This window comes from Nannobrachium achirus, assembly GCF_963921795.1.
Source record: "Nannobrachium achirus genome assembly, chromosome: 12".
In the NCBI taxonomy this organism is placed as follows: domain Eukaryota; kingdom Metazoa; phylum Chordata; class Actinopteri; order Myctophiformes; family Myctophidae; genus Nannobrachium; species Nannobrachium achirus.
Genome location: NC_137832.1, coordinates 26876006 through 26893163, shown reverse-complemented (window position 1 = coordinate 26893163; position 17158 = coordinate 26876006). Strand labels below are relative to the sequence as shown.

Sequence of the window (17158 nt, the reverse complement as noted above, 5' to 3'; positions counted from 1 at the left end):
TGTCCATCAAAACTAAAACCTTTAAGTGGGCTTGTGGTGCAATGGTGCCAGAATGAGGAGAGAGAAAAAAAAAAACTATTTTGCTTTTTTATTTCTGTTGTACGGCAAATAAATAAATTGTACATATTCAACACAAAATACAGTACAATAAATATACAATTAAATACATATCTGGTGTCAGCTGGATCAGTGGTTCTCAACCTGTAGGTCAGGACCCCTAGGGGGGGGGGGGGGGGGGGCACTTTGGATAGTGTCCATCCAAAGTGTAACTGAGTTCAGTGTAATTTAAGAATGCTTTTATGGGCTGCTATTTGACCCATTCATTCATCTTAAATGTTTATTTCCCTTTGTGAATTTGTTCTCTAATGACCCAATTTCTATGCAGGAACAGTTGATCTTTATCTTTTATGTCTTAAACTCAGTTTAACTCTTCAGGGATACGAGTTGAGATCCAGTAATTGCAGAATAACTCGCCGACAGAATATCAATCACATACACAGTTGTGTTTCCTATATCTAATGTTTGCACTTTTTTACAGCATATCAAAGCCATTCTTAACAGTATGCACATTATATCATCTACTACACCTGAAGCCGACACAGATGCCTCCAATACTGGGCAGTGGAGCCCCAGCGCCCCCCTGTGGTCACTTGTGTTCATTACAACAATTAGAGTCGCTGTGGGTTGATCAATCTGTGGGCACGTGCTTGGTATAAAACCATTAAAGTGGCGTGCCTTCTGTGCCCGTCATCTGCCATATCACGACAGATGGCCGCATTATGACACGTAATTGTTAGATTCGTGAACAGAATGCAGAAGAGAAAGCCTTTTTTCCTCTTCCTGGCAAACTGGTGATTGACAGACAGTATTCGAGAGACAACAACATGACTAAATGTGGAAGATTACCGACCGTTTTCAGTTGGATACTGTATGGAATAAGAAGAAGTGAAAGATTTCGTAATGGCATAGTCGACTGATGAGGGATTCCGTACAATGGTAATGGCACAATAAATGTTACAATAATGTTTACAATATATACAAAGTACTTTTTGAAAGACACCAAGGTAAATGACGAAAATCTGTTGTGAGTGTGACAATGCTGGTATGATCAAGTACAAATTCACTCAATGGTGCTACAAAACCGCATTAAATTGCTTTTCAAAATATCTGGCAACATCGACTATATTCAATTTAAAATTCCCAAGTGTTGACCTTTTAGTTGCAATTTTAAAACCATATTTTGCGTTTACATTCACAGACACGCAGAAAAAGATTTTTTTATATAGCTTCTCAGAACTGAGAAGAGGATGGTTAGAAGTAGTTTCTCAATGTTATGAGAAAATAGTATATAGTAACATTTTCTTCTTTTAAATTTAAATTCTGATTAAAATCCATTGATCTCCTTAGAAAAACGCAATTCTAAAAAATATCAATGATAAACATTTGAGCATTTTGGGAAGTCACAGCGCAATTGCTTAAAACATCTGTTAAATCTTCAGTGAGCAACAATGAGCTATACATTTGGCTTTACTTTACCAGATTCTTCCCTAAAATAAAAATTACAATTTGGGGGGGATTTATGAGAAACACATTTCAGTCACTTCAGCTTTGTGCAAGAGGGAGGGATGGGTGATTTACTTTGTTTTATAGGCTGGAGTACTTGATATCTACAGTAAGGTTGGCCCGAATGGCATTTTTTAGGGAACATTCGGCATTAGTACCATTAGTCATAATCGTTTACATGGACCACATTTGAGGTGGTATTGTGTATCAACCACTCCAGGATATACAGCATATCCTGAACTGTATTGTGTCAATCGTAAACACACACACACACACACACACATGTACACACTGATTGTTTCAATATCCTAATAATCCCAAATCCGAACCTTTGAATTGTGATCTAAATGCCAATATAACTAACGAACATTAGGACCTGCAGGGCCAGCCCTAATCTACAGATAACATTCAATTGGTTTATAATAACGCATCCATATCCGTAGTGGCGCTCTGGGTTACAGCTGATAGATTGAAATGCGGAGACAGAAAAATTTGTTTAATTTAGAAATTAACTATACAGCACTACTTTCAACAGGAAAAAAAACAAACAAACAGCTGACTTAGATGAAAATAATCATTTGAAATGCAGGCGCCATGTCCAGTAAAAAACACATTTTTGTGTGGGGGTGAGTGAGGCCCTCCTCTGCTCATGTACATGGAAGACTGTTCAGTAATTATTTTGTTCTTAAAATCCAAATGAACAGTAATCTCTGGAAGGATTAAGCCAAGTAAATACCTACAGCAGCATCTCTCATTTATATCCATCTTGATGTGCTCAAAGGATATCAAGTGAGTTTTTTCTTCTTTTCCTTTTGCAAACACGATATACATAACAAGCTTTGACATGTGTACATATTGGAAGTCAAAATGTGTAGTAGCGTTACGATTATTCTTAGGGACGGTAGATTTTTCTCTTGTCCCCTTTTACAGCAGAATCTCAAATATATACTGTATTATACAAGTATACGATTTATCACATACCCAGCCTTTATTTGCCCTGTGTGAAAGCAGTGATAATGGGGATGAGAGGGTGATATCTGATAATAACACATTGGGCTATTAACTGACAACCCCTAGGGCTGATAAGAAAGGAAGCTTGCATGCAAAATTGGCTTCCGCAGTGAATGAATTTGCTGCACATATTTATTTTCTCCTTCGAAACTAAATAAGGCTGTGGATATGTGATTAAAATATTGCCCAGGAGTTCATGGCAGCCCACATCGGGGAATCACGGAGGTGCATACCCTTTAGTTTCTTCTTCAAGGAAAGGTATGTCCCTTAACATATCATGTCATATCAGGTGCTTGTCACCATGACAACATCCCGGACATTATCCTGTACTTGGTGTTTAAACTGATTATTGATTTGGTTTCTCAAAAGGGACGTCCAGCAGCACCAGCATGTTGACGATCCAGGTCCCTGTTCTTATTATGTACATACAATAACTGTACCTGGTTACTCTAGCGGTTCTGATTCTGCTCAGTCCAGAGGAACCTCTGACACATTTGTCCCCATGACAGCAGTGGCCTGTTTGGACTCCCTCATCTTGTCAAGGCCAAAGAGCAGATCTAGTTGTGTGACTGGTCGCAGACGATCCTCATCCAGGGGTCTGAGGGAAGAGATGGGGTTGTGGGAGGGCACAATAGCTCAAAGGTTATAATCATGCATCACACCTTTTCAAACCATTTGCATCAGAGACACAGGATACAAACCCAACATCATCATTGCATTCAAAGCCCACACATACAACTCACTCAAGAAGACACAGATTAAAGTGGAGTGTCTCAACCAGTGGGCCAGCACCCAAATGCTACCGTAAGGAAGCACTGGGATTTCCAACAACTGCTTAGAGAGAGTAGGGGAGACAGATTTCTCTACCAAAAAAGTATGTGTAAATATTTAATGCCACTGGCTTAAAGAAATATTAGAGAATCATTGGTGGATGGGTAGAGAGGAGTTATTATGAATTCATACTTTTCCTCATCGTCGTCATCTTGCAACTGTTGAGCTATCTGTCTCATCTGTTCCTTGCGCACATAGTCCCGAACGCGGTACATGGCAGCATCTCTGCAAAGCTCTCTGAGGTCACTGCCCGAGTAGCCGTCCGTCTTCTCTGCAATCTCCTTCAGGTTGATGGCGTTGCTCAGCTGGAAATGAGAGGCAGGGATATTATGGGTAAGCTAAATGGATTTGCCACAAAACAGAAAGATTAACAAAGGGATTTCTGTTGTCAGATAGAATGTGACATTTAAATGTAATTATGAAACTAACTGAGAGAAGACATACATTTTCTCCTGCCAAGATCAACTTCAGAATCTCCTGTCTTTGTCTCGTGTTCTGTGGAAAGGAGACAGTAGGGGAAAAGTCTTTGAAACGGAGTATATTCCTCCTACAGGTCATCCTGATTGAGGTGTTGTCATAAAAAATTCATAAAATGAATTGCATTCATATTTGCTCAAGTGTGTGAACGTTTTACCGGCAAGCCAACATAGAACGTTGTGGGCATCCTGCGTAAAATGGCTGGGTCTACATCCTGGGGTCGGTTTGTAGCGCCCATCACCATCACCTGCCATAACAGAGATCATACCATGGTGGGAAATGTAACACTAGGGCCAACAAAAATGTTAGTACATTTCTTTTATGTTTTATGTTGCTGGGAAGTTAACAGTCTTCATTCAAGGGTAATAAAAAAAAACCTACATTACAGCATTTTATCTTTAACTGATCATGCCTTAAACAAAAAATCCTACATTTTACAATTATACTGTACATGAAGTACTATATTTTGCAGGCATCATGTGGAGACATTGTATCATGCTTGGGGTGCGTGTTACACGCATTAGACGTTGTGTTAACTCGACTCTCCCCATTACTAACCCTATCTCTAACCCTAACTGCACGCGTAGCCACATAGTCAGAGTAGTAAGACGGACTGACGTGTCCCCCCCTCATGCTTGCAAGAACAAGAAAGATGCAGCCTCTGGAGAAGTCGTCAGAAGATACAAGGAACAATGGTGTGTGTCTGAGAGGTATTCCTGAAAGAACAGTGTGCGATCTTAAAATGTAGGAATGTTGATCTGTAACGAAACAATGTGTCTTGGTCTCAACCAGACAGCACATCCAGACATTTTGTTTACTTAAAGGTTTTTACCATGTATCCACACAGCACTCCTCTCTCCCCTTTCTTGTTATACGATCGATGGACAACTAAGGGTGTGATATAACTATAAGAGGGGTTCCATTACCTGGCTGGTGGCAGCAGTATCAAGTCCATCCCACAGGCTCATAAACTGGGCTTTCATCATGGCTGTGGCCTCATGGTCCATACTGGAGCGGTTCCTCAGGAAGGAATCTAAGAGCAAGAACTATACTGTAATTATACTGCGTTGCTTTGTTTACAAGAGTGTTTTCATTCGGCACCATAACCCCAAGAAACAAGTGGAAAGACACAAAAAGGAGAGATAGTGACACCTGGCACAGCTCTCAAGCCAGACTCAAGGATCCATAATGTTTGAGACTATGCAGCAGTGTTTGATGCAGGGCAGGCAACACCATTGACCCCCATAACATACTAGAATTTGACTCAAATCACCCTTCTCAATATATATAATAGTAGCATATATTTTTCTCCCTGAACCCTATGGCTGCAACTATCAATTATTTTCTTAACACATATTCTATCATTCACGTGCTTCTTGATTATTCAACAAATCGAATAATCAAGAAGCACTTTGTTGTTTTGATTAATTTATGATATATCAACTTTTTTTAATCAACTAAATTGATTAGTCTGATTAACCACATAAGCCCTAATACTTTGTGCCACAGAAATATAGTAAAAATAGCCTACAAGCTTGTGACGCATTGTGAATTTATCAATCGGCTATTATTTTTATTATTTTAACCCATTTTGGGCGGGAACCCCTTTTGGTGTTTTTACCAGTCAGGAAGGGAACCCCTTTCTTGTTGCCATCTACAGTATATAGCAGCATTTGTGTAATTATTGAATAAATATGTTTTTCAGAAAACTTAGGTCATGATTTAGAAGGCATTTTTAGAATAGGCCTCAGTCCTAAATGGGTTAAGGAATAAAATCACATTTCCCTCCCTGAATCGGTGCATCAACTGGTACAGACACCATTGCATCACTAATAACCTTTCTGTTTGAATCTTGTAATGCAGGTTTGGTAGTGTTACACTCACCTATTTCATCAATAAAGATTATGCAGGGCTGGATTTTGACAGCCAATGAGAAGACAGCAGCCGTGAGCTTCTGGGATTCTCCATACCACTTGTCTGTCAGCGTGGAGGGCTGCAGATTGATGAACTGGCAACCAGAGGCCTTGGCTGTGGCCTTGGCAATCATAGTCTTCCCACATCCCGGAGGGCCAAACAGTAAAACACCTGGGAAGATTTAAAATAATAATAATAATAACTATAGAACAGTGAACTGGTTTTCAACCTTTTTCATATCAAGGCCATTATTTATTCGACATTTGAGTAGCCTTTTTGCTACTCCGGAATTCTCCTTTAAGCCTAAACGTCTGACTGTACCTTGTGCCGTTTACATTTCCGACTAATAATAGTATTCAACCAATCAATCAAAACTAAAGTTGGCAGACTACAGTAACAAAGATTGGTTTAGAAACAAAATAAATAATTCAGGTACGTTTGGTAATGTTTTGGGCAAAGTAAAAAAAAAAAAGAATCCTTCTCATCCATTCTATCTGGCTGCAGTAAGTGTTCAGTAAGTGTAAGTAAGTTCCCACATCGCTCATTTGGTCAAAACAGACCCATTTTCTATGGACTATATCTGACTCATGGATCGCCGCGGTTGTATTGTTTCTTCTCCGCGTGAAAGAAGACACGTGGGGCGGCTGTGAACGGGAGCGGCCGCGCACACAACGGGCACCCACAGCGTGCACGGAGCGATCGATTTGATTATGGCAGTCAACCAACATGATTTATGGAAACCTCTGGCATCCTGAGTTTAAAGTAAAGGTATATATAACCAAAGTTGAGAAGAGACAATGACATGTTCTGACGCGTAATTGCTGAGCAAGTGAAGAGTTATTCACATGAGTTCTATACCTGCATTTTTCCAGCTAGTCTAAACATTCCAGATAGTAACCGCAGGCATTGACACTAAGGCTTGTCCACCTGCCCCCGGCAGATAAATAAAACATTCGGGCAGGTGAAGTTTGCTTTCAGGTTGCCCGACTGGGCAAGTGCTTGTTTGAGAGGGGACGCAACCGTCTACAAAACACAACACCAGATATCTGTCTAAACACTTGAATGTGGCCAGAGCGTTTTGTCTTCTGGTCTGCGGAATGTAAAATAAGAGCACTGTTAACCCATAATAACAGTATAATTTTCACTATTTGCTACACTTAAACATGTAAAATAAGAAGTGTGAAACCATACACACATTCAATCACAGCTATGTAGGTATTTGGATAAGGAAGTATTGAGGTACAGTATGATTTTATTTTATTTAACTTTTTTTATCACCCCAGAAATCAAAGAAATAAGTGTTAAATTGAACGGTAATTAAAATCTTACCTATCATTTTATAATGGATGATTTACTTTTCGGGCAAGTGGGCATGACCTTTGGGCAAGTAGAACATGACATAGACCTTAGTGTCAACCCCTGGTAACCTCATCTCATTACATGTCCACAACTCTAACCCCCATTTAGTCTAGATGTCATGCATGCAGTGGTACCTTTAGGGGGCTGAAATAGTTTGGATCCAGCCAATAGGTGTCTCTTCTGGAACGGTAGGATAACCGTGTCCTGCAGCTCATGGATTACCTCATCCAGACCAGCTATGTCTCTCCAAGTGACCTGCAAGAGATTTGTACATGTTTCCAAACATGTTCTTTCGATCCAGATCAACATAACACTGAAAGGAAGGCCGAAGGCGAAGAAGAGGCCCAGGGGAGAAGCATTTGGAGTAAGGATTCTAGCAAAGGTATATGTGTCCGAAGACTGTATTAAACACCACCACTTGAATGTCAATGGATTATGGGAACATTCTGTACAACATGGACCTAATCTTTTTTATTTTTGCGTTACCTTCATACTTCGTGGATCAACCAGGTGAGATGCAATGTTCATCTCGTACTCGGTAAGTTTAACCCCCTCAACACCAAGCTTCTTCATCAGCTGCTCTGCCTGGGGAGATTAAAAGGCACAACAATATATGAACAAGCATAGTCACAATGCCATACAATTATAAACTCACATGCCCACACACACACCATCAGCAGATGACATTGCACAAAATCTGCCTGCAATAACATCTTGGACACTTGCTGACATGGTTTACGCAAAGGGGAGCAGGAAGTTCAGGAACACTATTATATTCCCAGTTAAAGCACAGGGCACAGTGCTTGGGGAAAAAAAGTGAAAGAAAAATCTGAAGGAGCGCTAAAACGGTCAAACACGGACGCGAATCGTCTATTTTCAGCGCTGTGAAAAAGAAAAAGGTCCCGACTCCCGGGGGCACTGAAACGGGTCGTAGCACCGGGCTAGCCTGACTGCAAGCGTCAGACTTTTCACACACTACGTTTCACTTCGTTCTGGGAAAGAGTCTGATCCTTCGGACGGAGATTCTACTTCAGCGGGGGCAGGCTAAAGCCTATTGACGTCACACACGCACGCACGCACGCACGCACGCGCACACACACACACACACACACACACACACACACACACACACACACACGCTTAGAGCCCCCGACGGCGCCGTGGCGTGAGAGTTTTCCTTTTTTTCCCCCTGTTCATCTCGGAAATCCATGTTAAGTTAAATATTAATCATAGCAGAGTATCTCTACATAATGTTGTCTCTGGTGGGTAACTTTAACTCATACAGTGCCATCCGGCCACAAGGGGTGCTAGAGTGCCAGAAAAATCTCCATAGACCTTCTTTATAGCTTTCGTCGACCCTCCCCCAACTGCCTTGTGTTTTCACTCCGGTCAATGCTGTAGCCAAAATGCTAACCCCTTTAGAAGCCCGATCTAAAGCTATTTCAGCCGCAAAAAACTTTCTCTTTGGGTCTGGGGACACAATCCGGAGAAAATCCTGTCTAAAGATGTGATTTATTATTGGAGTGGGCGGCGCGATTTGGCCGTTAGCGCGAATACGGCCCGTGGATGGCCGAGTCTAAGTCCCGGCCAAGGATGGACGTCTAGACCGGGGCTTCATTGAGGCCTCCGATAAAATAATTCATTTTATTAAATATCCCGGACTTGTTCGGGATAGGCACCCTGGAATACGTCGCGCCGCCTACAATGAACATTGGGTGAACATTGGGGGGGGTCTAAACTTTATTTTAAACCATTTTCAATGGAATAAATCGTCGGAGCATCTAGCGTCTCTCGTTGGTGAGCGCTGGGCGAGCCGGGACCACCCACGTTGCTCCAAGCAGCTCGGGGTAAGTAAAATAGCAAATAAAAAATTGTTTTTGATCCCGAATATCCCGAACATGTTCGGGATAGGCACTTAAAGGGTTAAATGCTAGACACTTCACTGACTACATAACAGATGTACAAAACTTGCCATTCATGACAGATAAAAAAAGATAAAAAGCAGGTGGTACAGTCAGGAAATTATAAGGCAAAAAGTCATGGGGACTTGTAGTCCCCGTCCTACATGTATGTGATACACCTTTGCATACCTTTTTCTTGGCCTGGCTTTTCTGCTTGGAGGTAGGGTCCATAGCTTCCACCACCCACTTGATGCTGTAGTAGGTGGCAGCCCCAAAGACAGTGAGCCTCACCAACATTCCCACCACTTCGTTCCGAGAGAGAGGGCGCATCAGAGCCTCTCGGGGAATGTCCTTAAGCGACATATCTGTGGCAAGTGTCAGCCCATTGGCTGAAAACTGCTGCTGAGACAAAAATAAGTCAGATAAATGTAACATTCAGTGAGTAACGCGCGCGCTGTGTAGTTTCAAGCGCAGTGGTGTGGTGTCAAGTAACTAAGTACATTTACTTAAAGGAGGACTTTGCCACTTTTCAACCCATCTTCATATAATAGGTCCTCCTCACTAATGTTCATAATAAAATAGCACAATTTTTTTCTACTCGGTCCAAGTCTCTTAGGAGAGCTGTGGGAATTTCAGAAATCCATCATCTTGTGACATCATCATTTTCAAAAAAAAAAAAAAAATTATCAATATTTTTGAAAAAAATATTTAGATTTTTATTATCGCGAGAACAATGGCTTCCACTTTAACATTGCAGCTTTTCAGGAGTAGAAAGCCTGCATTTTCTATTAGCTTGGATTCCCAATCGATGATGTCACAAGACGATGGGTTTCTGACCTGCCCACAACCCTCCAATGAGGAAAATAAAAAATAAAAAAGCTATTTTTTAGTGAGGACCAATTATATGAAGATAGGTTGAAAAGTGGTGAAGACAAGTACTCCTTTAAGTACTGTACAATGTAGAGGTATTTGTACTTCACTTGAGTATTTACAATTTCCAATACTTTTACTTCTACTCCACTACTTCTCAGATCCAAATAATGTACTTTTACTCCACTACATTTATTGGAAAATGTACTTACTGTGTAGATTGATTACATTATTACAAAACATACATTAGACAGTTCAACCACATATTCATTTTGTAATTCCGGACTTTTACTTCTACATTGCAGTAGCCTATTGATACTTTTACTTAAATAGAACATTTGAGTACTTTATCCACCAATGTTCATGCGTTAGTTATATACAGCCATAGAGTAGCATTGAAGTTAGGTCCTTATATTGCGTCTCTGAATCTAACTGCCACATACAGTACATACGGCAAGTGATGTGTCAGTGTGGCCAGCTCACTATCGTTCATAAACTATCTTCCAATAATTGTTAGCTGGCTAACAAGCTATCTGAACGAACATGACACTATCGTAGAGCCGAACTGAGCCAGCTAAACAAAACGAAATCAATTGATAAATATCAACTTTTTACTGCAATTACACTATACTTACGTTCGTATATAAAGGTTATATTGTGCACAACATAATGACACTTACACATAAATCCGAGTACAACCGTCTATAAAAGATGCTGCATCGCTGTCATCAGTGGTGTGCCTGTCAATGTACGCCGTGTGGAAACAACAAACACCGGGACAGGCGGGACTCTTTTGCCCGGTGCTACTCTTTAGTTAACCCATGCATTGAACCCACCACTAGATGGCAGAACAGCCCATTGTTAGCGACACAGATCAGGACCATGGACAGCAACCACACAGGAGGCATCACTATCCACTGAACACTCGAAGGCAATCATTTTATAAATTCCAAAATGAACTCCTCTTTTAGATTAAATATTCAGCATATATTATTTGGACTTTCAAATAATGATAACATAAATGTAGTGTATGCGTGTGCGTGTGCGTGTGCGTGTGCGTGTGCGTGTGTGTGTGTGTGTGTGTCTGTGTGTGTGTGTGTGTGTGTGTGTGTGTGTGTGTGTGTGTGTGTGTGTGTGTGTGTGTGTGTGTGTGTGTGTCCTTTTCAGCACATTCATAACATTTTACCAAACTGTAGCATACTTTCATGTTACTGTTAGCCATAAACTATGAAGAGCACATTATTTTTTAATGTGTTATGAGCATGGCAATTTGTCCATACCCAATGTAAACAAACAGTAGCCAACAATCTATTGCAAGGTTGCAAGGAAATGTGAGATGTTAAAATGGCACATCATTTTTAGAATCATGATTTTTTTCCCCAATTATTTAGAATGAGTCATATCAGTGAATGAAGTGTATCTAATATTTACATCCTTAAAGCCACAAGCAATAGGCTACAAAACAGATTTGACAACTTTTCAAATTATAGATTCAAATATATTTTGTATCAGAATGTACAGTATCAAAAATATTGAAATAATATTTCAATTACATTTCTTTACAGTAAAGTAAGGCTTACAGGTAAAATGCCATACTGCCAGGAGCACTACCATTTCAGAGTAAACAGTTTTCACGGTGATCGATGTAGTGGACTTGTTGATTGCAGCTTTGTCATTAGATGGATGCTCAAAGTAAACTCTCCAGGGTGTTCTGGTGGTAGACTCTGTGAGGCAGTCTCCAATCTCTGGTCCTTAATCTGTGTTTGATTTACATTCCGTTCCAATGTTGGCTGATAATGGATAATTCAGTCTTCTTAACATCGGTGCTGAAAGATAAGGCTATAACAAATAGGCTGCTTCACCAGGCAATTTATCACACACAGGGCCAAAGGGATAGTAATTGTCACAGACTGGGAGTTAAGTTTGAAGTTGCTGTCATGGCTTCTTTTGTGCAACTCTTTTTGAAGGTGTTGACTGTGGACAAAATTAACATCAATGTCATATTGTGTGATAGAGATTGGCTTAAATGTCTCATATTAGATGTGTGCCAAATTAGATGCTAGAGCTGTTTGGCCAATCAGCTCTAATATGTGGCATAGAGCAGGGACGTGCTGGGCCCCTGATTCAGCCTGGGAAAAAGTGTTGGAGAGGCCCTCATTGTGCGCTATAGAGAGAAATCTCTCTCCATAGCGCTGCTAGTCTGGGATCACTTCACTTTTCGGGTTTGTAACCGGTCTGGAGTGGAAACCACAAAACGTCACGTTGTAGTACTCAAAGGACTACAATTTGCCGGAAAGATCAAACCGGATTCAGTTTTAACCCAAAATATTCCCCTGCGCTCAAGGACACACTTTTAGGGCCTACCTAATAAACTCCTTGATGCGGAGTAGTTTTGCTTTTGAAAAATTTGTTTGGTATATGCATCTTTTAGTCCAACTTTTAGCGACTGGCAAGACTACACAAGGCTACTCGAGCATTTTAATAGGTATTGGGGAAACAAACGGAGGGAACCAAATCAAAGCGACGCCGCTTCTTCTAGTGGTTTCCGTGCTCTAGGCGGAAACCAAACGGCCTGCTGCTTTTTCTCAGAAAGCCTGGTAGGCGAGGTTATAGTGCTGCTGCTAGTCGGGTGGAAACCTTGTGTGTCCAAAACCGTTTGTTTTGTATTTATCATTTAAAAAACTAATTAAACTAGTGAAAACAGCCGATCTACAATGTGTGCTTGTAGATCTGCTGTTTTCACTTCTTTTGTGCGACGGCCTTGTATGATGAAGCAGGGCTTTGCTTTGCAAAAAAATGTACACTTGGAGATACGAGGTTTCTGCCCGACAGTGACGATTTACTTTGTTGGCCACCCAGCCCCCAAAATGGAAAGAAGGCCGACATTTTCTTTTTAATTTTTTCCTAATGGCCGGCCTGGACTAGCCGGGAATGAACCGGCCGAGTAGACAGGGATTGGAAAGATGTCATGAATAAATATGTGAACTTTGCAAAGTGGAGACATTGTCAATGTCTAAAGATGCCCATTGTTGTACGGTAAGAGGTAAGGTATACAGTCAGTATGTTTCATACCAACGACAAACAGAATATTGCTGATATTGATTGAATTCCACTTGACCACTAATTTCATTGCAGAAAATGTTTTTTTTTGTCATTGCACCCTGTTTTTCACAGCGACCCATGGTGCATCTTTTCTGTTTATTCCGGCTGTTGTGCACATGCAATAGGTTAGCCATTACCTACATTGTAGTCCAATTACTTTTCCAAATTGGATATAAAATCCCATCCGGCGCAGTTCCCATCTACAAGGATACGATGGTGCAATATCCACTCTTGTTTTTGTAAAACAGCACACAGATTGCAATTGTAGACACCTTTGGCTGTGAAACTGCTTCATAAAAAGCTTTAATCGCCTCCTATAATGCAGCAGCCAGTCCCTGCAGATAGTGGGTTGACAGGGCTATTTTGAAGGCTTTGGGCATGAAAGCACAGGCATGTGTATCTGCAAAGTGCAGCCTGGACTGTGCATTCCCACCTTACACCTCACCCCAAACAGCTACTCACAAGGGAATTGAGGAAAATAAAAATACATTCAGCACACATAACTGTCAGCCGCATCATGCTGTGGCTGAATTAAAACTTGCAGCTTGGCTACAGTTCTGTGATTTTACATGCCAGATAGTTTTTTCTTGGACAAAATAGGATGCCAAAAGGTCTGTTCAGAGGAAATAATTATACAATTCTCACTGGAGATGTTCTCTCTATGCCTGCTTTGGCTTGATTTTTATTTTGTATTACTGCTTCTGAGAAATGTTAGAATGTTGATATTTGTGTGATATGTTTGGGAGACTTTAGGGTGGTCATTGCCATTACAGTACTGTATATAAACAACATTATATAGACACAAGAGTCAAGGTTTGTTGTTCCAATGCACGTTAGTCATACACAGTACAATAATTAATTAGTCTCTCAGGAAAGGTTTTACTACCTCCTGTCAAGCTTGGAATGCAGATGAGATTGGATTCCTTGTTTGCCTGTTACCGAGGGGAAGGCAAACTATTTATTTATGAGAATACTGGCAATCAGTGTTTGAAACATATTTCACGTTTGCACATAGATTTTCTATTCACTGTAGACTCTCTTTCTAGGTCGTCCTCAGACAAGCCCTCCATCGTCACTTCCAGTCATCCCGGTTCTCCATACATCTGGTAGTGAATTGCATTTACATAATTGTTATACACTTGTTGAACTGGCAAAGTAAGATGGTTGATAACAATTTACAATTTAAAATTTACAATTTATGCATTTAGCAACACAAAATATCACAATTGTTTCTGATATGTGTAAACGGCAGGACAATATTTTTGTGTGTTAACAATATATACGGTATCCTCAGGGACGTGCTGGGCCCCTGATTCAGCCCGGGAAAAAGAGTTGGAGAGGCCCTCATTGCGCGCTATAGAGAGAGATCTCTCTCTATAGCGCTGCTGCTACTCAAAGATTTGTCATTTCAGATCATGACAAGTGACAAGCCAGTGGGCCAGTTACATGAGTTATTTTTCGTCGTTGTTGGGTGGAAACCTTGTATGTCCAAAACCGTTTGTTTTGTATTTATCATTTTAAAAATGATTTAAACTAGTGAAAACAGCGGATCTACAAGCACACAACGCCTCGCACTGCGAGGCGTTGCGTGCTTGTAGATCTGCTGTTTTCACTACTTTTGTGTGACAGCCTTGTATGATGATTGATGAAGCAGGGCTTTGCAAAAAAATGTACACATTTGAAACTTGGAGATACAAGGTTTCTGCCCGACAGTGACGATTTACTGCCCAGCCCCCAAAATGTAACGAAGGCCGACATTTTATTTTAATTTTTTTCCTAATGGCCGGCCTGGACAGGCCGGGAATGAACCGGCCGTTCGGGAGTTGTCCCGCTTTTCCCAATGGCCAGCACGTCCCTGGGTATCCTTTACTAAATGTTCTGGTGAATTTAATCAAAGACGTGACATTTTCATATCAATTTAACATATCAATACACATTCAGGACAATACATAGTAGACAGAGGACAGAGCACAAATGGGTGAGGAGAATTGGGAGAGCCAAAGGACAATAGTTGATTTCAAAGGGAAACAAAATGAATGTAATGCTAGTGATAAAAGTGGTAGTGTACGCCACATATTTTGAGGGCATTGCTTTCCTTTTATCTGTGTGTTTTTACAGAGGCTCTGTAGTTGTGTGTTTTGGCACTGATCAACTGTTGACAACACTCGGAATGATTAAAATTCTTATGACAAAAATATGTAATCACTAATCTGTCACACAGATGAAACAACTGAGAAAAAGCCTGAGAAGATATGCAAAAAAGAGTAGATGTCTGTGTGATATTCTATTGACTAATGGTGACCAGGGAACCCAGCCTTGACACCTTGTGCCAAACCCTGGCCCCCATACCTGGGAGAGTACAGCTTTTTGTCCGATCTGTGAAGGTGAGATATGAACAAGACGAAAACCATCACCAGGGAAAGATAGCAATTGTTGTTAAGTTCCCTTTCTCAAGCAGGCAATTACACTGAGATGCATTGCTAGAAAAGTGTCACCAGCAAATCCATTGTTTGGTGAGGTGCACCTGGTGTGCACTCCTCTCTTGCTTCCGTGCATTGCATATCAGTTTTTAGATGCCTCTTAAAGTATATTGTCACCAGACACAATAAAAAAAAAGAAAAAAAAAAAAAAAGATTAGAATCATGGGAGCCATGTCTACCGACATTTTGTGAATTTGATCATGGTAGCATCTACCTATATACAGTATTATTACCTACCTACGGTATCTATATTACCAGTGTATTCGTTGTGCATGGTAAACAAGTGAGCTTGTGTGTGTACCAGAGACAATTCTCTCTCACTCTAGTGACTAGTACATTCAAGTGTTGTATCATTTGCTGAGAAAGGCCACACACAACAACAGCAAACTTCTCCAACTGGATCTTGCATATTATGTATGTCTCTGATCTCAACTGGCTTGTTATGCCCATGTCGCTCTATTCATGTTGCTCCATTGTGAGTCTCTCGAGTCAGACTGTTGACTCATACAATTTAAAAAATGCTTAGGTCGTATACAGTCTTGGACTGTATCCTTCTGTTTCGTCTTTTCAGTCGCACAAATTTGTCCTAATGTAAATCAAAATAGTCAAAGCCTATTTCGCTTTTAAAGATATTTTTAAATATATTTTTCCACATGTGCACCATGCTATTTTGCCCACCATGCTTTGCAGAGGTGTTATTTTGTAGCAGCTCCACCACCTCACCATAGCGATGTGTCTTGCGTGAACCTCAGTTTCTCTTATTCTCTCCCCCTGCCCTTCTTGAGTCACCATGGTTACAGAGACAACACACACACACACACACACACACACACACACACACACACACACACACACACACACACACACACACACACACACACACACTGAGACACATTTGGTTAAAAAACAAAGTGGTAATTCATTTTCTTTCTTATGCTCCATCACTTTGGCAGGTGAAAGGGAGATAATGGCATCATAATATCTCATGCATCCATGCATATTGATGAGACGCCCTTGCGACTTCTAGCCTTGAGCTAAAATGAGCTTGATTTTCATTCTGTTGTTGTTTTTGAATCTCTGTAGTGGAAATACATTGAGATTATGCAGCTCAGATGCTTCTGATGCATTTCTGTATTCTGGAATATGACGTCTTGTCTTCTCCCATGAAGGGTTCTACTCAATATACCAGGGGTCTTCAACGTTTTCACGTCAAGGACCCCTTAGCTGAGAGAGAGATGAAGCAGGGACCAACACTACATACTGTATTGTATAAAATTGTGTTGCAGATTATATCATAGATATCATAGGTTATACTTGTTTGACAGAACTATCATCAGTGTAGGTTGTTGTTTTAATGTGTATTTTAGACATTCCCTCTACAAAAAACCCTGCTATTCTTGGCTAATGTACAATGCACACAGAATAGGGAACTAGGTCAAGTGGTTAGTGTAGAGAAAAACACACACACAAGGATTTGGGAGGACCCCCTGTAGTAACTCTGAGGACCCCCCAGGGGTCCCGGACTCTTGTTGAAGACCCCTGCAATTTATAAGCCAGGTTATATCAATTTTGAAAATAAATAAAAATAAAATAAATAAAATAAAAACCCTGGCACAAGTTGTATTATTTAATTAAAGCTGTATTATGTAA

At 40.6% G+C, this 17158-nt stretch overlaps 1 protein-coding gene across 2 annotated transcripts; it reads right to left on the bottom strand.

Moving 5' to 3' along the window:
• Window positions 1-432: 432 nt before the first annotated feature.
• Window positions 433-10645, bottom strand: atad1a (ATPase family AAA domain containing 1a). Of its 2 annotated transcripts, none has more exons than XM_080739356.1 (10): window positions 10607-10645; window positions 9246-9458; window positions 7642-7740; window positions 7290-7410; window positions 5767-5967; window positions 4809-4915; window positions 4040-4129; window positions 3850-3900; window positions 3538-3710; window positions 433-3172 (listed from the first exon to the last, which is right to left on the bottom strand). In XM_080739356.1, the coding sequence occupies exons 2-10, from the start codon at window positions 9417-9419 to the stop codon at window positions 3043-3045; spliced, it is 1146 nt and encodes a 381-aa protein (XP_080595482.1). In that variant the 5' UTR covers window positions 9420-9458; window positions 10607-10645; the 3' UTR covers window positions 433-3042. The 2 variants fall into 2 exon arrangements, with proteins under 2 accessions (XP_080595482.1, XP_080595483.1); XM_080739357.1 differs by having other exon boundaries at window positions 9246-9455.
• Window positions 10646-17158: the final 6513 nt, after the last annotated feature.